Raw genomic sequence first — 25,455 nt, 5'->3', positions numbered from 1 at the left:
GCTTCGCGACTGCAAACGCGCACCCGCTACCACGCACCGCGCGCAACTGTTTGGAGCTTAATCGATCATAGACAAGATACAAGATACAAGGTACATACATACGAATGTCTGAATGTTCTGCGTAGTGAAGGTGCAGGGTATGACGTCAGAGGGGGGGCGACATAGGAGCTGGCGGCATTCACATGTTTTTAGCAAAGTGTTATTGCTCAATGCCTCATGGTATGAATTATTGAGGTCTATGGTGAAATACGCTTGCATAAATGTCTATATGAAATTTGAGGCACTCAAATCAAACAAGTGTTTTGAGTTTAAGTATATTTCTGGCTAAAAACTAAGGAAAACATCATCTCCATCATCATCATATCAGCCGATGGACGTCCACTGCAGGACATGGGCCTTTTGTAAGGACTTCCAAACATCACGATACTGAGCCGCCTGCATCCAGCGAATACCTGCGACTCGCTTGATGTCGTCAGTCCACCTGGTGGGGGGTCTACCAACACTGTGCTTTCTAGTTGCCATTCTTTTTATGTCTCTGTCATAAATGTTGATCATATTCAGAAAATATTCTTGTAAAAAAATCTAGAAGTTTTCAGAATCGTGATGCTTGGAAGTCCCTACACAATTCCTTTGTCCTGCAGTGGACGTCCATCGGCTGATTTGATGATGACCAATATTTCTATTTCCCTTCCAACTAATTGGAAAACCGTTCTAAAAGTGGATACAATAGCCCAGCAGGTGGGATCGAACCACGACATCTGGGTGATTTTTCAAGCCTGTTTACTGTGAGACTTAGAATAAAATTTGAAGGTACCCAAAATAATACCCGACAGTGTTTTGAGTTGAGTATATTTTTTATTTTTTTTTGCTCGAGAGAAGTACGATAACACGTCGCTAGTTTGAAATTTTAAAAATTAAATATTGTTTTTCAGTGATTTTGAAGATCCTATTGCGAATATAGGAGAAGTCGAACTAGGAGGCAGCATAACGCATTTAATTTCTACAAAATTGCCTGTAATACCTTTTTTATTGTTATTAATAAAATAATATTGTTTGTATGTAATAATAAACCTGTACATATAATAACTCCTTTTTGGTAATGTTTCATTTTAACAACGTTCTCAAAAGGAAAAAATATAAAAAAATCCTCTGGTTGCTTCAACTTAAGTGCTTATGCTTAAGCAATCGGTGGTCAGAGCTCCCAAAGTGAGGAACCTCCTAACAATACACGCCGTCTCAAGAGTCTCACTGCCTTCTGTATCCGACCCTTGATCCAACTGCATCTTATGTTGGTGGAAACTTTTCTGTTTATGACCATTGACTAAAGTAGCTTTAGTAGTATATGTTATAGCTTTAGTAGTATATAATTGATGAGATCGTTATTTTGTAATCTAATAAAAAAGGTAAACTTATGTAAAGAATTAACAAAATAAATACATACGTGTTGTAAATTTCAAATAGGTATATTTCTCAATATAATTCTACTAAATAATACTAAAAAAAATGCTTATACCATGGAATTAAAGTCAATGGCACCGAACGGTAACTTAAAAACCGGCCAAGGGTGAGACGTCACTTAAAAACGATTATATATAAACTAATTTTAACCATATACTCGTACCAGAGTCATCGTCCGCGCAGTACAGGGGAGGGGGTATGACGTCAGAGGTGGGTTTTCTAACAGCGCTAATTAGCGGACAACAGTGGCTACGTTCCACTTAGTCTTCTTCTTTTTCCCGGGCCTTTTCCGCACTTGGTCATGTTCCACTTAGTGTCGCCGATAGTCATGCCATAACTACAAACGCCGTCACTTGATGCTAGAAGCAACAAAAACTGAAGCGCGCTGCTTCCACTTATGACCGGTGGCCGCCACTTTGGTACAGTAATAATGGACTCCGACATAGGTTTACTTGCGTTGTTGCTAATAAAAAAATGTCTTAAAATACCGCTTTAATGGATACAATAAATTTTATAAAACTGAGTCAAAATCAACGACGTCATCAGTGGAATTATCGTCCTGACCGAAACGACCGTGGTCGTCATTAGAGTATTTTGAACGTTTTGATCCCTTAGTGGAACGTAGCCAGTGTCATCTATCCAGGTATGGCTTGGCAAGTTCGTTCATGACACTCCCATGATATGCGACGACGGCCCATGATATGGGCGACGGGGAAGGAAGGACTGCGCGGGTGTGAAGTCGTGCGCGCGGGGCAGTGTCTGGAAGTGGCGTGCATAAATTGTGGGTTTATCTGTCATCGCTACCCACCTCCGGCCCCCGCGGACCATCGGGAGTGTTACAAACGAATTTGCCAAGCTATAGTATAAAAAATCAGTTTCGTCCCACTTCGCAATGTCTATGGTCGAGGACTCTATGGTTTGCGTACATATACATATCTTTATTGCTGTATATTAAAAGACTATGATAATAACAGAGTATTCAATTCCATTAACCATCACGATGAGTTGTTTAAGTCACATATTAAGGCACTACGGTTTCAGAGTAAAGGCTCGCGCACACTGGGGCGAAAAAAAAATAAAAAAAATTAAAAAATTATTTTGAATGAAGTTTTTGTAAGGGTTTCATTAATACTCTAAAGCGGTTAGGATTTCCTAACAAAATAAGTTTTCTATACCATAATAATACCATATGTAAACGCGAGAAATGTTGTACTTATTGTTAGAACTAAAGAGTATTACAAGATGTAATTGACATAATTTTTATTCTATCACCTAAATTTCCTAAAAACACTTAAAATATGAGTATTTCTAGCCGAGTTCATCAACTGTACTGTAAACGAGGTTTTGTATACGTTAGTATAACTGATTTTTTCAGAACTGATCTTATTTAAAAGCGGTTTTTGAATCCATATTTTTCTCAGGTTCGTTATACATGAAAAAAAGATGCAATTTACAATCCGACCCAAATATGCGCTTGCCTTTATACATCTTACAAATATTATTAAACTATCTACATCCTATATTTCATACAATAACACTAAACTTTCAATAAAATGTCAAAAATATCACAATATAATATTTAGAAAAATACAGTCTATTGCTATGCCTATAAAACTATGATATCATTCGAAGTTTTAATAATAATAATTATAATCAATTAATACTTATTAATAATGGCAACACCAATTTTTCAATAATAATAACTTTAATAGTTTTTTTTTAAATATTCCTACCATTCCATTCTCTTTTGTAATTTCACAAAATTGTTATATTTAAGAAATTAAGACAATTTTTTGCGTTGTTTGCAAGCAGTACCCCGGTGGGTATGGAACTAATTGAGTACATTGGTATTAAAAATAAAATATATTGAAATTTTATATAACCTCACTTACACAATAGTTTAAGATTGCAATTTAACGTTTTCACTTCCGATAGAAATATACCGAAAAATAACACATTAAATTGTAATCAGTATTTTCAGTTCACAATATGACGGCAGATTATAATATCACGAGTGGGATTATAAACAATATATTTTACAAATTTAACGGTGACATATCTATCTCTGTCACATGCGAAAATATAAGTAAGACAAAGATAGATTTATAGCAGAGGTACATTAGTCAAGACGGAAGCCGCTAAGTTGCTTACCTCTCTATCTATAGTATCGTATTAGAAAGAGAGAGTTTGAGACGAATTCGATATCTATGTCAAGTTTTAAAAATTATTGGCTGAGTTATTTTTATCTTCAAAAATAACTTCATTATCGTAATTTGTAACAGTGGTAACACATTAGGTACGACCGAAGCTGCTTAGTTACTTATCTCTCTATTTATAGTATCGCATTAGACAGAGAGATATAGAGACGAATTTGATATGAATGTCTAGTTTTAAAAATTATTGGCCGAGTTATTTTCATCTTATTATTCAAAAATAACTTCATTATCATAATTTACAAGTGGTAACACATTAATCGAGACCGAAGCCGCTAAGTTATCTACCTCTCTATTTATAGTATTGTATTAGACAGAGAGAGATAGAAACGAATCACTGTAAAGTTTTTAAAAAAGTTAGCTGAGTTATTGTGATATTCAAAAATAACAGCATCGTAATTTACAACAGTGATAACACTTTAGGCACGACCGAAGCCGCCTAGTCAGCCATCAAGCCTCCTGGTCGCTAGGCAACGGTCTGTTGACGCGTCGTTTCCTCAAGGTGCCGAGGATCTGCAGCATTTCTTTGACAGCTTCTGGTTGTTCGTCTTTGGGTTTCTTCTCCATGAAGTTCTGTTCTCTGGACTTGAGTTGGAATTTGCCACCTTTGATTTGGTCGACTATTGCGTCTATCGCACCGCCTGGGAATAGACAAATTAATACGTAAATATAAAAACCAGCCAAGTGCGAGTCGGGCCGTGTATATGGTTCCGTAGATTAAATTAGCAGTTTAATGTACTGAACAAAAATACCGATAACGATACCCCACACCATGGGATAGAACAGCCATACACAAAGTGTTTTCTGTGGAACCCTGGGGTTCCGCAAAAGTTTAGAAAAAAAATAAACAAAACACCTCTCTCAGGTCGAACGTTTTTACGCGTCGAAGTATAGTTAGTAACTTATTAAGTATGTAATAAGTAGTAACTGTTACATTGTACCTATAGTATTAAATAATAAAGAATACATTTACAAAAACATTTGTTTTATTGTAGGGTTCCGTCAAGTATTTCGTCTTCCAAAAGGGTTCCGTCACGAAAAAAGTTTGAGAACCGCTGGGATAGAAAATTCATCCTCACTTTGCATGTAGGAAAGGAACCCCAAATTTTTTTATTGGAGTTTACTCCTTAAGAATCGGTTTTTCATATATAGCCCATATGAAAAAGATATAGGCAGTAAAATTCGATGAAAAAATTACAACATTACGCGTTTTTTTACGCGCAACCTATTCTGCGCACCTTTCACCGTACGCTGCCGTCAACAGCGTACACATGCACGCAAGTGCAAGTTTAGAATATTAACATACCGCCATTTTGTTTAGTCTTCTTCAAGGCTGCTCCCTTATTGGCCAGCATGTCCGCCATGTCCTCCACTGTCCCTGGGGACTTGAACTCCATGGGTGGCGGCGGCGGTGGTGGCGGCGGCGGTGGTGGTGGTGGTAGCATGGGCGGCGGTGGAGGTGGTGGGGCGGCGACGGGTGCAGCAGGGGCAACAGGGGGAGGAGAGGAGGAAGGAGGGGGCGTCGGAGACTTTGGTGGTTCTGGTGGTGTGGGGGGAGCTTCTGGTGGTAATTCCCGTTGTGGTTCTGTTGAAGATAAGAGTTCTTCAGTTTTGTTACGGTGACTGACAGTAGTGTCAGTATTGTTACGGTGACTGACAGCAGTGTCAGTATTGTTACGGTGACTTACAGCAGTGTCAGTATTGTTACGGTGACTGACAGTAGTGTCAGTATTGTTACGATGACTGACAGTAGTGTCAGTATTGTTACGATGACTGACAGTAGTGTCAGTATTGTTACGATGACTGACAGTAGTGTCAGTATTGTTACGATGACTGACAGTAGTGTCAGTATTGTTACGGTGACTGACAGTAGTGTCAGTATTGTTACGATGACTGACAGTAGTGTCAGTATTGTTACGATGACTGACAGTAGTGTCAGTATTGTTACGATGACTGACAGTAGTGTCAGTATTGTTACGATGACTGACAGTAGTGTCAGTATTGTTACGATGACTGACAGTAGTGTCAGTATTGTTACGATGACTGACAGTAGTGTCAGTATTGTTACGATGACTGACAGTAGTGGCATAAAAGCAGGCGTTACTATGCGAAAGTTTGTTATTAATAGTGTCTAATAGATTTATTTTGCAATTAAACCAACAAAACCAAATGTTGTGACCGGATATGACAGTAAATCATCTCCGCAGGGATCACAGCTTATGTATTAAAGAAGAGAAGTCAGGATCTCATAATCCTAAGGCACAGACTCACCTCTAAAAAATCGAAGCAAGTCCCTAAGCTTTAGCTATCTATAAAACTGATAAAAACATTTGAATAATAACAAGACTGTGCTTACCTATTTTCTCTTCTTTGATTGTTTCTTTAACAACCTCTTCTTTTATCCTTTCTTTCTTCTCATTTCCACCATTCTCAAAGTAACTAATCCTCGACATAAGGTTGGATTTTTTAGGAGCTCTACTTCTCTCTATTTCTGCGAGTTTCTTTTCCGCCCTCTCAGCTCTTTCTAGAGCTTTCTGCGCGTCTTCTTCTGCTAGTTTTATCTTCTCTTCCCACAGTAGTATGTCTGTTTCTTCGTGCTTTTCTGCTAGTTTAAGCTGAAACAAGAGAATTATGTTTCAATTAATTTTTTTGTCTAATTATGATGGTATGTACAAAGGCATAGTGCTATAGTGTAGAACTTCGTCCCTAACTATAGCACTATAGAACTATACCAGCGATGGCCACCAACAGAAGCCGATGGAAGCCGTGGACCCGCAGGAGGCTGGGATCTTACCAGGACCACGATCTTCAGTAATGAAGCAACGACTATAGAGAGAGAGAGAGACAAAGGCATAGTAAATCTGGGTAATCGAATTAGAAAAGACGCAAATAGTAGGAGAACCAGAGTTACTTAGTTAGGATATAGATCAACAAAATGCTAAGCTAAAGTGATCATGGACGGTGCATATAGTTCGAGGAACCGCACTCATCTGAACTGCTTCTGTGGAATGACCTTCCAGAATATGTTTGATGAGAATGCTGTGAGTTACCAAGTGCAGATAAACATCCAAGAGAAAGATGTGCATCAACATGTCGAGCTCCCCATCAGCATCAGCACAGTACCTGCAACTCCTCGACCTGCTCCTTGTGCCGGCCGAGCTGGTGCTCCAGCGCGTCCCGCAGACTGTCCACCTCGCCCAGCAGCAGCCCCAGCCGCTCGTCCACCTCTAGCTCTCCCATCAGCAGCGCGCTCTGGTGCGCCAACACTTTTACCCGTTTCTTCGCGTCACGGGCCTCGGATTTGTAACTGAAATCACCAATTCACTTATCATTTAATCCCTTAGTAGCTTTAGTCTAGAGGTAGAGTTGATTTAGCTTTTATCTAGAGGTGGAAGCAAGATCTCTGCCTCTAAGATCTGAGAGGAACGAAATATTCTTAAAACATAGGGTCTCTTGTGAGGCTTAGACGAGATATTATAAGGTTTAGAGGTTATCAGTGTTGTCAGAGGTGAGGAAACAAAAAAGGTTTGTGGAATTGAATTTAGGATTTAATATTAATCGTATCATTATAATAATTTCAGATTTATGCTCATTGTCAAGGTGACTTGCTCTAAAAAAAATATCTGCTTGATCCATTAAGTTGTGACTTAGAAAGTGTTAAAAATTGAAAAGAGAATCAAATTAAAAAATTTGGAGAGAGTCCTTCTCGAAGGATAAGAAATGTGACAGAAATTACATTGGCTAATTTAGAAATTAATCATATGATAAGTTAACGTGTCTATAAATTTATACTTACGTTTCAGCCATCTCTCTGTCTTTGTCGGCGTTGTTCTTCAAGGCGCTCATTTCCTCCATCAACAGTTTTGACACTCTGTTGTGCCTCTCCAACTGGGTCCTTAAATCTTGTAGCTCCTTCTCCTGTTTGTTACATCTCTCTCGCTCTGTTTCTAGGTCCTGGAAAGAGATGATGTGAAGATTAACTTTACTATCGGTAGTAAATAACATTATTGTCAGAATTACTGCGTATTCCTATAGATAGCACATAGACAATATAGATATGTGCGTCAAAGCAGACAACGCAACAAGAGAGTACAACTACAACTTATTGTCAGCTAAGAGGCCGTCAGGTATATTTTTCTCTAGGATCATAATCGGATCCAACGTTCCTCTAACCCTAGACCAAGAGGATTTCCTTAGGAAGATGTTATAACCCCAATTTTCTAGCCCTCGCTTATCTATAATTTTCTAGGGCTCGCCATTTGGCAGAACTCTCGCTAAAACGGTGTCCCTGCGGTGACTACATTGAGGTGTTTACAGCATTACTCAAACGATTATTGTGTCTGGGAATGTGTATTCTTTTTAAATTTATCCCCTTACTTTTGTAGGTAAGGGGAGAATTTGGAGGAGGGTGTGTTGTAGCTGGGGCTCCGTGGAGGAGTGCATTGTGCCTGGAGATATATGATGGAGTGTATAACAAAGTGTGTGCGAGGGTATCTGAGTATTCAGTTCGCTCACTCAGGACCCACTGTGTATGGACGTGGTAGTGTTGCTGAGGATGTGTGAGGTAGTTTGGGTGTGTGGGGGATTGTGTGGCACTACCTGCGTCAGCTACACATCATCAAGTAGACATCAAGCGCCTCAAACTCGTGCAGACGCGCGGCGCTCGCCTCAGTCTGCGACATGGCTATCTACGTGCTCAATTAGCTCACTGTGAGTGGATATATCTGGAGATGAGTGGAGTAGTCTATTGTGTCTACGTGTGTGGGGATGTCTGTTGTCTCCAGTGTGTCTGCAATGTCTATTTGCGCGCTTAGTTCCCTCTCTCAGGACACCCATTGTTTGTGGATGTATCAGTGTTATTGGGGATGTGTGGGGTAGTCTGTCTCACCTGGTGTTGTGTGAGGGAGTGTGTAACATTACCTGCGTAAGCTGCACGTTGACCTCATGCGCCTCAAACTCGTGCAAGCGCGCGGCGCTCGCCTCAGTCTGTAGCGTGGCTATCTGAGCGCTCAGTTCGCTCACGCAACGCTTGAGGAACTCCACCTCTTCGTTGCTGCTTGTGTCTGAAGCTATACATAAAACAAGTGTTATTTTGACCAAAATTCATTATGTATAATTGATTTCTTTTGAGTATTCAAGACAAGTCGTGATCGTCGATCGTCCATCGGCTGATGATGATGATGATGATGATGATGATTGAAGAAAATCCGAAAATCAGCGCTGTATGCCCAATATTTGCAAGGTACAGTGCTGAACTGGAACCTTTTTCGAGGTTATGCCAAACATGACAAATTCTTATCCTTACACTACTTTTAGACTAGACTTGCTCAAAAGGTCGAGGTATTAGACATTACGGTGTTTAGGTGCTATGTGTGGCAATTTAAATTAAAGTATTTTCTTTCTTTTTGCGCTTGGAGGCCATTGGATCAGCTTCCACCTTCACACAGGAAATAAAACTATAAGAAATTGTAATTGTTATCAATTGTAAATTATAATACTGTATGACTTTTTCAAAAGAGCAACTGTTGAGTTTCTTGCCGGTATCTTCTCGGCAGAACCTGCCTTCCGAACCGGTGGTAGAATCTTTACAAATAGTCAACTGACGTGTCAAAAGTGCTTGTAAACTGAGCCTACTTGAAATAAATGATTTTTGATTTGATTTGATTTGATTTGACTTTTCTATTTTATCAGTCGCCAGTACACCCTGGCAACCTTTTGTCAGACAAACCTAATGTTACATATTTTACGGTATCAGCTAAAGTATTTTTGGTAGGACAATGGTCTGAGTTTTCAGCTTTTATAAAATGACAAATCTCAATACCATTGCTCTATATACTAAGGTAAGGGTCTATGACAATGACGTCACAGTTACCTGTGTCAGTGGCGTCAGTAAGGTCGATATCCACAGCAGTAGCAGGCAGTGCATGCAGCAATGCTGTGCTCTTTCTCTTCAGCTGTTTGTTCTGCTTGTACCACTCGCCCGCCTGCTGCATAACCCTGTAACAACAATAGGACTCCGTTACCAACAAAACCATTCACCGGTATATCATGGGTATCGCAGTGATCATCCTTTGGACGCAAACTAAGAATTTTGGTTCCTCATTACTCTTAGTACCCATAACACAATGCTTACTTTATGTGTGTATTGTGCAAATATATTCACTTATTTTATTCCTTTAACATACTTTAAAAATTTAGTCCAGTCTACGATTTTTTTACCGTCTACGTGTGTAGGGTATCTTCAAGTGTATAGGCACTTTTCGCACGAGCATCATACAGCATAACTTCTACCTTAATACTTATGCCTTGGGTAGAGAGCACAGCGTTAAAACATTTCAATCATGTCCTTCGAGGTGTTACTCTGTTATAGATGAAAGTTTTCCATGTACCATCAAGTAGACTATCTTCTATTGCCATCAATTATAAGGGTAATCGCGCACTATGCCACAAACTGCTGGTCGTTACGTCCAAGCTATGTATAGTTTGCTACGGCAAGGCAGATCAGTTATTGACTTGGCTGTGGTCGCAAAAGTTACGGTTTGGCCAGATTTGCGGCCACAACCACAACTGGTCTTGTTGAGTTTTAAGTTGAAGTTGCTATTCAACACTTTCTGACCGGCCAGTATTCGTCACAGAAATAAAGCGCGACCGCTCATAGCAAACTTTACGTAGCTCGGTAGCAACGACCACACACACCGGCCTGGTCTGCGGCCAAGTGTGCGATGTTCATTGTTGTGGTCGTGGCCGGCTAGTATGCGAGGTGCCTTACAATATAAGAGGCTAACGCTTGCTATGCTTAACATATCACTTACATTTTGACTGCAACCATCCTGCAACTTTCGCAAGCCAATATATCACAGACTATCGTCAACAGTTCCTTCAATCCTGATATTAAAAGATAAATAAATTCATGTCTGCTATTTGAAACACCCTTCTTTACAGCCATTTTAAATTACATTTTTAGCACTTTATCAAAGTTTATTAATTTATGTTGGAAAATTTATCAAAACAGTTGTTACAAAAACTTTCTCTCTCTAAAGAGAAGGAAAAGGTCGAAGTTTTGACAAAAATTGGAAACCTTTTGTTGCAATAAAGAAACAAAACAAAAAGAATCCGTATAAATTTAAAGCCAAAAAAAATTATTCAATCATAAAGGGCACAAAACAAAGCCAAAAAGGGCCAAAGTTCAGGACAAAAACACAATTTTAAAATAGAATATGAATGAAAGTTTGTCAAACCAAACAAAAGTATCAAACACAAATGCAGCCTTACGTAAATAATGTTTAAAACAGCACAAACTGCCTAGTAATTACAATTAGGAGCAATTTGTAATTTTCAAATTACTATTATTATATAGCGGACGCCCGCGACTTCGTCCGCGTCAAAACTCTAAACAGTGGAATAATTTCCGTCGTACTTAATTTTTCCCAACTTTACTTAACCGTTTACGCAGCGTACACAACGGACACTCTCAAATACTTTAATACTTTTTCCCATTTTCACTACAATTTTCATTGATTTTCCACGGCTATATTGATCTTTAGCCACTCGATTAATAGACTATGCAACACAAGAGATTTTTTTATTTAGAACAAGGAGTTCTTGAGATTGGCGCGTCAAATCAAACAAACAAACTCTTCAGCTTTACAATATTCATAAATATAGATTGATATATTTAAATAAGAGCTGCTTGAATTTTATATTTATTAGAATTTCAAAGTAAACTATTTTTTTCGAATTTCAAAATCAATTCTGTACTCTATAATTTTGTTAATAGGAACCAAATTACAATATTTATCACAATATATCGTTTAACCACTTTTACTGTTCCACTGTCACTCATAAAGTAAAATAAATGAAATAAAAGTAATTAAATAAAAAAAAAACAAATATAAAGCCGAGTTCTAAACAAACATGGCAACTGAACAGATGTCACACAAAACTGGGGAGAGGTGAAATTTCAATTTGAAATTATAATATTAACAGACGAAGGGCATGTGACAGCCAGACCTCCTTCTTCATTTTATAAAATCTGAAAGTTTGGCAGCTGATGCTCCTACCGTAGGCAGGAGGTCCAGTCCCTGAATTGTCTGAATATCATAATTAAGATTTGACGATCTTCGTTTCGCAGTGGTATGCGCGGTGGATTTACAAGACGGAGGTCCCGGGTTCGATCCCCGTCTAGGCCGGTTGATGTTTTCTTAATTGGTCCTGGTCTGGCTGGCGGGAGGCTTCAGCCGTGGCTAGTTACCACCCTACCGGCAAAGACGTACCGCCAAGCGATTTAGCGTTCCGGTACGATGTCGTGTAGAAACCGAAATGGGTTTAGAATTTCATCCTACTCCCTAACAAGTTAGCCCGCTTCCATCTTAGATTGCATCATAACTTACCATCAAGTGAGATTGTAGTCAAGGGTCGACACTCCACCTTGACGACATCAAGCGAGGGATTCGCTGGATGAAGGTAACTCAGTATCGTGATATTTGGAAGTCCCTACAAAAGGCCTATGTCCTGCAGTAGACGTCCATCGGCTGATATGCTATGATGATGATGATGGATGATGATAAAGCCTATCCTGTTGTTGTTGTTGTGCCTGAAAATCAGCACTACAGCTCTCAACTGTAGTATCGAGCTGAGGCAGCGCCCTATTCAGCTGAATTTTTTTATTATATTATTATACTAAGTACAGTCAGAGGAACTTTGTAATTTAAGTAGGTATCTTTAAGTAGTTTGTAAGCTCTGTTAGTATTACTTTGTAAGTTGTTCTTGAATTTTTAATTTGTTTTTTTTTTTAGCTGAATAAAGGATTTTATTATTATTATTATTATTATTATTATTATACATGCATTCTACTCTCACGCCCGGTACAAAATAAATATATATAAAAGCCAAAGGGAAAATAAATAAACTTACTTAAATACACAAAATAAATAAACTTAAATATATATTACATAAATACATATATGCACCGGGCGGAGGATTCACCCCGGCAGGGAGACCAAACGGCCGGGGGTCAGGGCGACAGGTGGAGAAACCGGCGGACTATCCTAGCCGAGTCCAGCAAGACCGCTTTTTGCATCTTGCCTGCGAGCGAACTGCCACGGAACCCCAGCCGCCTCAGATGGTGAGCGAGGCTGACTGGGATGTTCTGTTCCGTGACAGTTAAGTGCGGCTCAAGCAGCAAGAACTCGCGGTACATTGCTGCTCGGTAGCCAGTCCGTCCGGTTTCTCCCCCTGTAGCCCTGTAGTACGCGCGCATGACATTTTTATTCATGTCGCATGTCCATTTCATGCGCCGTACGCCACCAGCGGCGGGCTCCGAAGATTGGGCCCTAGGGGACCCTGTCGAAGCCAAGCCCTCTGATGGGGATGATGGAAGTGTCGACCGGTCAGGTGGTAGTGCCGGTCGACTATGTTGGCTGGCGGCTCGCATGCTGCCACGTCCAGCGCCAGCCCCAGACGCGCCCTGGCGGCCCCCAGGTAGCGGCCCTAATCGCGCTCTCTGTTGTTCCATCATCATATTTTTTAGGGGGGGGGTGAGTGGAGGTTACATCACCCGGGGTCCACTCAGGTCCCCGAGGAGGCTGTTTTTTTAAGCCAGCTAGCTTGATTTCGGAGAACCAAAAGATACCAAACGGTTCTCCGATGTCCCTTAGTCGCCTCTTACGACACCCTCGGGAAAGATAGGGGTGGCAACATTCTAATCTGCCGGTGCCACACGGCGATTATTATTATTATTATTATTATTATTATTATTATTATTGTTGTTAAAAAAAGAAAAAAATCTTTCAGATTTTATAAAATGAAGTCAGTCTGGCTACCTCAGGCCCCCGTTTTAAAATATTTATGTACTTCCATATTGGCGTTACTGCATTATAAAATTAGCACTTTCTAAATCAATGACGTTATGCGACATTTTGTGCTGAGAACAAGTTTTCTTTGGATTAAAGTTGAGTGCTAAATACTCGCTAATTTATTTCAACTTTGAACGGCCTTGTTGGTCCAGTCATTAGGCTACGCGGCTTCGAAAAATTAAGATCTAGGTTCGAGTCTTTTGTCGTGCTATAAAATATTGGGTTTTATCTAAGTTTTCAGCTTAATGTTGATCTCAGTTGCTATTATCTAATGAAGATCGATTATACCCCAGATCCTTTTGTCTTTTATCCCAAAATAATCCTAGATTTCCCACAAGATCTGTGAAAAACAGTATTTCCACTAGTATTAAATAAAAAAAACATACCTTCCCATCTTGAATTGATATTTGAAAGACTCCAAAGACAAAAAAAAATGTATCTATTTAGAATCTAGATACTTGCGGAGAGAATATTATAAGGAATCACTAAATTATCAAGAATATTTCGCACTACACTATATTTCAAAATGTTTAAAGTATTTATTTCAACTATAATGCTCATTACTCGGACAACCCAAAGCACTAATTAACTGAGATAAACCAATTACAAGACTCTTATAAGAAGGATTAATGAATAATGATAAACATTTATAAATATTTAAATTCAAACAAAACGATTTAATTGACTTTGAATGCGTAATAACACCATAATAATTGCAAATACAATTTTCAACTCTACGTAGTAGTACATAGAGTATATTTTACATAACAAAAGGATGTCATTTTTCTATCAAGCGCAGACCCCAAGTCATTATATATTCTGGTCGTCTCCCTTCCACTAATTGTAGAGGAGAGTTCCATGCGGTTGACGCAAGGCGAGATTGTGGGAAATTGCCTATTTTCAATTAGCAAGGGTACCCCATATTTCCCTAATGTGAAAATCATGATTTACAGTGGACATACCACAGATTCATATTTATCTAGATGCCGGTTCTGTATATTTTTAACTTGTTGTCGCCGAGTGGAAATTCTTTTAACTATACCTCTAAAATTACCACAATATTTTTGTGGGTATGACCACCACTTTTTAATTCATTTGTAAATTATTAAGGTGCAACCTGCTAATTTAATTTAAGGTTGTTATTAAGAAACCTACCCTTCTGTCGTTTTTGAGACGTACAACTCCTACAATACGCGTTGACAGCCACGCTTTATTAGCCGGTTAGTCGGATTTTTTTTCAAGTTAATCGATACTGGAAAAAAAAATACAACCTACAAACATACCCACTAAACTAAAAAGCGAAAAATAACATCATAATATTATTAACTTCTACCTGTTGATCAGTTTTAAGCCGGTCTAGTATGAAAGAACTGTCTGAAATATCTAAAAATTTTCAATATTCATGGCTCGTCCTTTTTGAAGCCGGTTAAAAAATATTCATTTTTTATTTATTTTTTGTCTGTCTCTCAGTCAGTCCGTATTTTTGTTGACCGGACATCACGATGAAACTACTGAATGAATTCAAATAAAACTTGGCACTATTTGACACCATAATGACAGCATGATATGAGATAATTTTAGTCGCAAAAATTAAATTAGAAAAGGGTGAATCAGGGGTTGAAAGTATGTATGTACGGAAAGTCCTTAATTTTTTTGTAAATTTGGTATGTGTACTACTTACTAGAAAAATACGTCAATTTTGAAAATATAAATAGAAAGAGTCACCCCTTTCTATTATTTCTAAAGGGGTTGAAAGTTGAGATCGATTTCCACGCGACCGATGTGATAGTATATGAACAGCTTACTTTTGCATGACGCCCGAGTCGATGTCATGCTGGTTCTTGAGCTGCTGGTACTCCGTGAACAGCTTCTCGGAGACGGCTCGCAGCTTGTTGAGCTCCCTCTCCCGGTCGTGCAGCTCGGCGTCCAGGTGGTTCCGCTCCTCGGCCAGGATGTTGTACCGCCTCTGAAGGTCATCGTGCTCGCGTTTGGCTGCAGAAGTAAACACAAAGTTAGCATTTATATTTTCGAGTTGTGCATATTTGTGAGAGTACTACTAGCGCCATCTAGAATCTATACTTATAATACGAATTCTGTACATTTTGTACATTCTGTACATTGCAGATATTTAAAAAAAATTGTTGGGGGACATTATATATACGATACTGAAGTTAAAAATATGTTTTTTTCGATTTTTTATCTGTCTGTCCGTGTTTTTTTTTTTGTTATTCGGGCATCACGCTGAAACTACTGAATGAATTCAAATGAAACTTGGCACGGTTTAAGACGGATACGGAGAAGGTTATAGGATACTTTTTATTGCGAAAATAAAATAAGAAGGGGGTGAATTAGGGGTTGAAAGTTTGCATGGAAAGACCTTTATTTTTAGAATTACAGTTTTAAAAAATTGTTGTTCGTTTAAAAAAAAAAAAATACGAAATATAATGGGATTCAAAAATTTTTTAAATTCAAACTCTAAAGTGGTGAAATAGAAAAGATTTCCACGCGGACGAAGTCACGGGCGTCCGCTAGTTTTATAATATAATCGTTGACGTTCATACAATATACCTAGAGATATTGCAAGGCTTCCTATATTTATAGCATGTGGAAATATACAAACAGTCGCATAAACTGTAATAAAAGAGCGTAGCCCAGTGGATATGACCTCTGCCTTCGATTCAGAGGACGTAGGTTTGAATCCGGTCCGTGGCATGCAATTCTAACTTTTCAGTTATGTGTATTTTAAGAAATTAAATATCACGTTATTTTTATATTTTATATGCCCGTAGTCTCACGGGAACGAGAACTACGCAAATGAACCGCGAGGTGTTTGCTAGTCGGTGTACCATTTTCAGGTTAACTTCGCTTTTATGAGTTGTGCAAAAGATAGATAAATGTGTGAGAAATGAATATTCAAGTGGTACAGAATGGGGATGATGACTAGGTTTGGATATATTGATTTTTATGATAGGTACATTCGGGCGAAAAGGTCAATGTTAACTAATTTATACATAAAAAGCAAAGATTGTCTGGATATTGGCAAACTAAATAAGATTATAAAATTTCAATCTAATTACGATAGGAAAAATATTTTATCGTAATTAGATGAAAATTCATTTTATTTAGCTTCCTGACATTAAATGTGACATTTTTCAGTATATGAACTATAAACCTAAACGCACAAATAACAAAGATATTAGTTATTTTGTTTGAACGAAATCTAACGATCATTATGACCTACGACGTCATTAAATTGTACCATTTTGTATGGGACATTTTTCAGGGATCCGCGGCAGCGCCGCAAATCTGACCCTTTAACTCCCTGTAGCTCCGAAAGTAATGATCGCAGATACCCTGTTACTTTTGCAAAATTGCTTTACTATTAGCATACTCCTACTACTAGGTACCCTATCCCTACCCTACACGTACCTTTCTGGTTGATTTTTTACACCTTGTGTTCGAAAAACACGAAAATCCGAGAAACACGAAAAGCCTATGTTACTTGTGGATATTGTAGCTTTCAAATAGTGAAAGAATTTTTAAAATCGGTTCAGTAGTTTTTGAGCCTATTCATACAAACAAACAAACATACAAACAAAGTTTTCCTCTTTATAATATAAGTATAGATAGATTAAAAAACTGTCATCATCCCTTATCTATCTGCCTGAGCTAATGAGCTCAAATATGCGACAATTGCACCAGAGTGTAATCTTAATAGATCTATCTAGACTAACTTCACCTGTCTAGCACATAACAATGATTGTCATGTGGGTGTATGTGCCTTATAAATCACCATCATTATTGGTCTATTACACTGCAAGGCCAGCCCCTGAGGCGCTTCAATTCTCTTTCTACGATCGCTAACGCTAAAAATGACGTTTTCTATCGACAGGTTTTACCCACGTGGTTCCCGTTCCCGTAGGAAGAGGTACGGGGATAAAATATATCGTAGCTTCCCAAAAGTGAAATAATTTTTCAAATCGGTTCAGTAATTCCAGAGCCTATTCAAAACATACAAACAAACAATCAAATCTTTCCTCTTTATAATATTAGTATAGAACTATAGATTTATACTTGACTAGCTGACGCCGCGCGGTTTCACCCGCGTGGTTCCCGTTCCCGTGGGAATATGGGGATAATATATAGCCTATAGCCTTCCTCGATAAATGGGCTATCTAACACTGAAATAATTTTTCAAATCGGACCAGTAGTTCCTAAGATTAGCGCGTTCAATCAAACAAACAAACAAACTCTTCAGCTTTATAATATTAGTATAGATACAATCTAAGAAGGAAGGACCTCTAGCCACGGGGCACGTCGATTCTCTTTCTACGATCGCTAACGCTTCGAAAACTAGAAAAATGTATAGGAATGACAGATCTTGATCACGTGACCTGTCGATAGCTAATGTCATTCCCATACATTTTTGAATTTTCGAAGCGTTAGCGACAGCACCGGCCCGAAGTAAATTTTAAAATGGAGTAAGATCCAATTATGGCACCTCTCCTGTATGTTCCTAATAATATGTAGATACCTATACCAAATCATAAAGTAAGAATGGAACGCGAAGATATCGACCATACTCTGGGGTGACCAATTGAATATCAGGCGCAGTACCGTCTATGGTTGAGTAGGATTATCATTTCGGCGCTGTATAGGATTTGGCGCCTGGAGCGACTGCTCCGTTCGCCGTATGGACGGGCCGGCCCTGTTTAGCGATCGTAGAAATAGAATCCACATGCCACTTGGCTACGGGCCCAGTTTAGATAGTAGTGGGGCCCCATGTGTGCACCAGGGCCCTTGATTACCTAGATACGCCACTGATGATAGTGGCCAGAACTGATGCCTTTACATACTGTCAGGCCACACTATCAACTTTTTTTTTATTCTTTACAAGTTAGCCCTTGACTACAATCTCACCTGATGGTGAATCATGCAATCTAAGATGAAAGCGAGCTAACTTATTAGGAGGAAGGTGAAAATCCACATCCCTTTCGGGTTCTACAGGACATCGTACCGGAATGCTAAATCGCTTGGCGATACGCCTTTGACGGTAGGATAACTTTAAGGTTATCTGGGGTCAAAGAATATGTGTCCTAAAATTAATATTTTTGGAATAAATAATATTTCTTTTGTAAATAGATCTTAAAATTTTAATAAAAAAAATTCAACCGACTTCCAAGTCATAAAATAACTTTAACTAAAAAGCAAAAAATAACATCCTACCTATGTGCTACCTTCTGATCAGTTTGAAGGCGGTGCCAAGCCAGTGATGTTTTAATTAAACACGTTTTAACTACAAAACTTCTGTGGTTCTTTCAGAAACAGCTTTAATTAAAACACGACACTGGCTTGGCACCGCCTTCAAACTGATCAGAAGGTAGCACATAGGTAGGATGTTATTTTTTGCTTTTTAGTTAAAGTTATTTTATGACTTGGAAGTCGGTTGAATTTTTTTTATTAAAATTTTTATTTTATTATTTTTAGTGTTAGCATACCTACTGCGTGTGTACAGTCACAACCTATCTAAGTGGAAAGTTCTTATTAATACAAAATTATCAAGTCCAAACACAAAGTAGCTGCTGTGAGCCGTCGAGGAGTTCTCTTCACTGTGCTTCGTCTTCATCACCAGACCCTTAATACAGTCACAATCCATCTAGGTGGAAAGTTCTCATCAATACAAATTTATCAAGTCCAAACACAAGGTAGCTAATGTGAACCGTCGAGGAGTTCTCTTCACTGTCCCTCGTCTTCATCATCAGACCCTTAATACAGTCACAATCCATCTAGGTGGAAAGTTCTCATCAACACAAATTTATCAAGTCCAAACACAAGGTAGCTACTGTGAACCGTCGAGGAGTTCTCTTCACTGTCCCTCGTCTTCATCACCAGACCCTTAATACAGTCACAATCCATCTAGGTGGAAAGTTCTCATCAGTACAAATTTATCAAGTCCAAACACGAGGTAGCTACTGTGAACCGTCGAGGAGTTCTCTTCACTGTCCCTCGTCTTCATCACCAGACCCTTAATACAGTCACAACCCATATAGGTGGAAAGTACTCATCAATACAAATTAATCAAGCCCAAACAAAAGGTGACTGCTGTAAATCGTTGACGAGTTCCATCGTCTGTGTTTCGGCTCCATCATCAGACCAACTCCAAACCTTCATAAAGTTGTAGTGGTTTAAAATACCTTATGGAAACACTAACAAACACACTAGCCGTCTCTACAACTTTCGAAAGTTCCCCTCAATTTCTCCAGGATGCCATCATCAGATCCTGACATGAAAAAAATGGGACCACCCTGGAAGTAAACCCTTCAAAATAAAAAAAGAATTTTCAAAATCGGTCCATAATTGACGGAATTATCGCTGGACATACATAAAAAAAAAAAAAAAAAAAAAAAAAAAAAAAAAAAAAAAAAAAAAAAAAAACATACATAGAGCCGAACGTAGAACCTCCTCCTTTTTGGAAGTCGGTTAAAAATGTGTTTCTAAAATCTACTTACGCATACTTATAATTGACATAGACAAAACTTTAACATTTTAAAATGCAAGGATAAAGGCGTATGTTGCATGGATAGTCAGAATTATTTGAATTATTTTGTATGAAAAAATAAAATGTTTTTGGTTAGGCAGTTCGGCTCCTATGAGTGGACTCGTCAACACCTAAAGTTATGGAAAATACTCCCCAGCAACCTGTATATAAGGACCAATAGAAGGTAATTGGTCTGAGTTAACATCTGATAGTGATTTTGACAGATTTATAAAGTCCCACTCTATAAGGAAGGAGGATAATTAAAACAGACAATAAAACATAGTACAACTTAGATAAAGCCAGAGTGAACTGGCATTTTAAAAGTATTTCCATTTTCCAAAGCCGGTGTGGATTTTCATCCTCCTCCTACCAAGTTAGCCCGCTTCCATCTTAGATTGCACCATCACTTTCCATCAGGTGAGATTGTAGTCAAGGGCTAACTTGTAAAGAATAAAAAAACAAGCCTCAGTAACTCAGTGATAAAGGGGCCGTCATCACTGAGAGGTGGTGGTTCGACCCCCCTCCGCTGTACTATTGTACCCACTTCTAACACAATCTTTTCTGACTACTTGGAGGTAACAGGTATTGGTGACATTTAAACACACACACAAACACACACACACATATACAGCATATATACTTTTAAAAAAATATGCAGAGTATGATATACTCATAAGTAACTGCCTTCTTGATCCAACATAATATGTTACATATATGTGAATTTGATTATGAATTCAGAGAGTCCTAACTTTGATAACTGGGTCAGGCCATGAAACATTAAGCTGTCCTAGCTTCAAGAAAGAGCCTAAGAAGCCTAAGAAGCCTGGATAGGTTAATTACATCCTGTACCTCTGAGAGCACATTCAGCTGTTGATCCTTATAAAGAAAGAAAGAAAGAAAAAACGATTATTTTAAAGACATTTATTTTCTTTCTTTCTATCCTGTCATTTCTCATACCCTGAATCATAAACAATAAATAGACTTCCTATAGCTTCTACGTCACTAATATGATCATATTTCAACTTATATAAGTGTTACATTTTGTTTACAACTGATTGAATTACTTTATTTATAGTGAAATATTTACATCAAGTAAATATATATTGTTATTTATGATGTTATCCTACTGAAGATAGTCAAAAGTCATTACATATCATATAATCATGCCTTCCATTGAAAAGTTGTAGAAAAACAAACTCCAATAGCACTCCAAATCTCTATGTTGTGGGTTAAAAATTACAGATTTGATTAGACTAGGCTAATTTAGCACTAAAGCCTGTCTCACTAAAGATTACATCTTGGTACTCTAGAGAATATTAAAAATTATAACCTTAAAACAAGCTATTTCTGAGATTTTGCTATAAGCTCATTCATCATAATCAACCAATATTTGGCCCACTGCTTGAGTCTCCTCTCAGAATGAGGGGTTAGGCCAATAGTCCACCACACTGGCCCAATGCGGATCGGCAGACTTCACACACACAGAGAATTAAGAAAATTCTCTGGTATACAGATTTCCTCACTATGTTTTTCTTTCATCATTTGAGACATGTATTATTTAATTTCTCTAAATACACACAATTGAAAAGTTGGAGGTGCATGCCCCAGACCAAATTCAAACCCACACCCTCCGGAATTGGAGGCAGAGGTGTTAACCACTGAGATATCACTAGGCTAGGCTAACAAACAACAATTACTTAAATAAATTGAATTAAAATAAAAACATTTCATAATTAAATTGAATAAGGGGCTGCAATTACTCATTGTTTTTAAATTCAAAATGAGTAAATTCAGCTAAAAATAGAGCAGACTGGCACTGCTTTTATGAGGCCTATGTAAGCAGTGGATGGTTGATGATTTAATGGCTCAATAGCTCAACGGTAAGAGCGGTCAGACTCATCACCGAGGGGTGGTGGTTCGATCTCCGCCCCGTTGGTCTATTGTCGTGCCCCCTAATACAGTTCTTTCCCAACAAGTTGGAGGGGAATGAGAATATTGGTCATATTTAAAAAAGATATGGCAAATTTTCTTTAAAAAAATTGCTGATGATGATGATGGTCAAATACTAGCCGACGTCCCGCGGTTTCACCGCGTTGTTTCTATTCCATTGAGAAAACGGGGATAGAAATATAGCCTACCTAGGACACTCTCAAATAACATGACTTTCTCGTGATAAAAGAATTTTCAAAACAGGGTTAGTAGATCCAGAGATTACCCCCTACAATACAACAAATCTCTAGTATGTTATAAAAAAAATTAAACGTAATAATATGCATGTACTCGTCTAATACGGTTTTAAACAGCTGGGGGTCCAATAAATGGGTCAATGTTCAATTTATTAAAGGTAAAAGGCCATTTTAAACGGAAGGGTAAAATAATAGTCATACTTACTTTAAAATCAAATTAACGTTATGTATGTTAATTAAAAAATCATTTAAATAAAAATTGCTACAATATTTTATTAACACGAAAGTTTTGTAAATTCGTAAATTAAAAATTTATTTAAAAAACCTTACACGAAACAACAATCAACTGTTTGTTTTGTTTACTAATTACTTTGACATTTCGAAAACTAAACTGTCAAAATAACTTTAATAGTGTTGCGTAAGAATTAAATCGATAAAAAAATTGTCTATTACGTAAAAAAAAATGAAAGAATAATAACAAAATTATAGTTATCAATAGTACATAACTACATGTCTTTGAATATGAGCATTGAATTGCGCCAGGTGTGTTGCGTAGGTACGAGAGATAACTAGTTATTATAGCGTATACGGCTGTGTGACACACAATCCTCAGTAAATATTAGCTTACGAAACGTTATAAATTGCAATACTTTGTATTGATATACATCAACAGATTTCAATATAACGGAAAAATTTCAAAGCGAGGAACTCAAAACTTTATCCCCCTCGCGATACAGGAGAAGACAAGTTTTATGAATACATTATGCATATATAAGCAACAGGTTATCCTCATAATCCGACAAATGCGAGACTAGGGATTTTCATTCGCACTTTCATTTGCATACGAGTTACGACCCAGAACGTTTAGAGCATGCGCAATTCGGGAGCAAAAAAAGTGGGAAAAACTAAAGATTTCTTTACAAAAATGAATAGTACCGACCTTTTTCGGACTTGAGGAGGTGCGCTTTGTGCTTCCTCTCGCCTTCCTCGTATCTGCTCTTCCACTTTTCCACGTAAGTGGAGAGAGCGATGTTCGCCTCCTTCGTGTGTTGCTGCGCATCAGGCTGCGTCATCCTGCCGGCAGTGGCGCGCGGTATCCTCGTGGCCGCGCCAGGACAGAGCGAGACGGCGCTCCGGCCGCCTTGACACTGATTGTTACTCGCCGCGATCGCAAATACATTATCACCGTTCCTTTTAATCATTTTTGCATTCGATTCTTTTACGCCGCGACCTCTCTCATCGTCCCGTTTTCACACACAGTTCACGTGTCTAGATCTCCAGGCGGGTATGTTTCGTATTCCGTTCGCTGGAAAGTGTTAAACAAATCCACAAATATCAATCCCTTTGTTCTCGCCGATGAGGAAAATACGCTACCGCTGAACCGTGTCACCAGTCACTCGCGCACGCTCATTAAAACAACCTTGAATTAATATGATAACATAACATTTTATGAAATTAAACAAAATTACTTTGTAGCCGTCTATAAAAACGACAATTAGCTTGCGGTGTCAGGTTGCAACTAACGTCTGCTTGAGGTTGTGATATGATAATGAGAACTTCGTCATTGTGAGTCATTAGACTTCGATGTTTACGCTTTGTGTTTACGTTAAATAGCGTCTCAGCTTGTGCATATGTTACTGGATGTTACGTAGAAACTAGATACAATTTAGTAATTAGTAACACTTAGTCATGCATGTTTTCGTGGATGCTATTGATATGTAATTGATTGTTTAATCAGATTTCGATTAGATATCAAGTAGTTCTGAATACCATTTACTGTTTTGATTCAATATGTTATTAGATTTATTCAAAAGCTTTAATATTATACTTATATCGTCAATCAATACAAAGTAATTATTAGATTGATTTTACATTGCAATTAGCATTTGAAACTTTATTTATTTATCAAATCTACATTAAAACTAAATTCTATGCTTAACGACTTTTTTTACTTTATAATATTTTTGTGATAATTTATGTTAAAAATTATATTATTCAACTTCATTTACACATTATTTCTAACACAAGTGTTCTTTATTAATAAATCATACATATACAGACGAAAATCCTTTGTGTTCCCATGTATAACACAGTTCACAAAATTAGCATTAAAAACTCAACAGCAACACAAAACAAAAAACTACAACTCATATCTTAGTCGCACATCAAACTGAATGCATTTCGTCTAAGAAGTAAGAACTGCCGAACGGATATTCTAATTTTAACATGGTTTCCAGTGAAACGCACCGTCTTGCTGTCTTGTCTAAACTACTAAAGTAAACGACAGGACAAACGTGTGGGTAGACAAGCCTCGAATGCGTACTGCCTTGGTGCGACTGTAAGCCTAACAACAAGTGATTTAATTGACTGCAATGGCATTAATTCGGTATTCGCTGGACATCTGCGGCGTCAGCCCACCCAGCGATACGAGAAATCATTAACCATTAACATTCAGAACTTTTTACTTTAACTTTACAAATACGAATATTTCATTGATATTTAAATAAATCTAAATAACATAAGTGCAAATGATAGCTAGTGAAGATCTCTAAAATTATCGATGGTATTTTTGTTATAGCGTCACAGTTAATACTCGTTATACCCTCAATAATTCATTTTACGAGTAGGCTCCTAGTTTCAAGAGCAATAACATAATGATATTACAAAGATAACGAAATGCTTACGTGACATTAGTGACTTAAAACAAAGTATTTGTTATCTAAGTAAATCGAATTTAAGGTCTTTTTTAGCTAAAATGATAAAATAAGAATTTATTTTATGAAGTCAAAACAATTACTTTTATGCAATGCAACTTAGTAACCTTTATTTTATGCAAAAACGGTCAAAGAATCGAAGACGAGGTTAACGATAACGAAAAAAATAGTATCAATAAAAAGTGTCCGTAGCCAGGGTTACCAACCCTTGTAATGTTTTATGTATATTTTTGACAGTTGCTAACCAACGGACCTGATATTTTCAAACTCAGACTAGTTTATTTTTACATTTAAATGCTAAACGAAATCCATTAGAATTTAAAAGTTTTTACTCTTAGATAGCTCAGTGAGTCTAATTTTTCTTTAAATACGGTAACATATGATATGAAAAGTACAATTAGAAAAGTAGAAATCAGTTTATTAACTTTCATTTATTTAAATTAGGAAAACTATTTTCTTAAACCTCCCTACTTAGAATCCAAAAAAAAGTTA

The 25,455-nt window shown here is 37.7% G+C and overlaps 1 protein-coding gene across 2 annotated transcripts; it reads right to left on the bottom strand.

Moving 5' to 3' along the window:
• Positions 1 to 1,442: 1,442 nt before the first annotated feature.
• LOC112051954 (shootin-1) lies at positions 1,443 to 24,622 on the bottom strand. 2 transcript variants are annotated; one of them, XM_052889099.1, is made up of 10 exons: positions 24,497 to 24,622; positions 23,190 to 23,555; positions 15,331 to 15,517; positions 9,544 to 9,668; positions 8,592 to 8,740; positions 7,468 to 7,625; positions 6,795 to 6,978; positions 6,028 to 6,286; positions 4,978 to 5,256; positions 1,443 to 4,312 (listed from the first exon to the last, which is right to left on the bottom strand). In XM_052889099.1, exons 2-10 carry the CDS (start codon positions 23,449 to 23,451, stop codon positions 4,122 to 4,124), a joined length of 1,794 nt encoding a protein of 597 aa, XP_052745059.1. In that variant the 5' UTR covers positions 23,452 to 23,555; positions 24,497 to 24,622; the 3' UTR covers positions 1,443 to 4,121. The 2 variants fall into 2 exon arrangements, with proteins under 2 accessions (XP_052745059.1, XP_052745058.1); XM_052889098.1 differs by having other exon boundaries at positions 24,301 to 24,589.
• Between the last annotated feature and the right edge of the window lie 833 nt (positions 24,623 to 25,455).

The sequence above is a fragment of the Bicyclus anynana genome, chromosome 24 (assembly GCF_947172395.1).
Source record: "Bicyclus anynana chromosome 24, ilBicAnyn1.1, whole genome shotgun sequence".
NCBI lineage: Eukaryota > Metazoa > Arthropoda > Insecta > Lepidoptera > Nymphalidae > Bicyclus > Bicyclus anynana.
The sequence above is the reverse complement of the archived record's forward strand: the minus strand, read 5'-3'. Positions and strand labels throughout refer to the sequence as shown.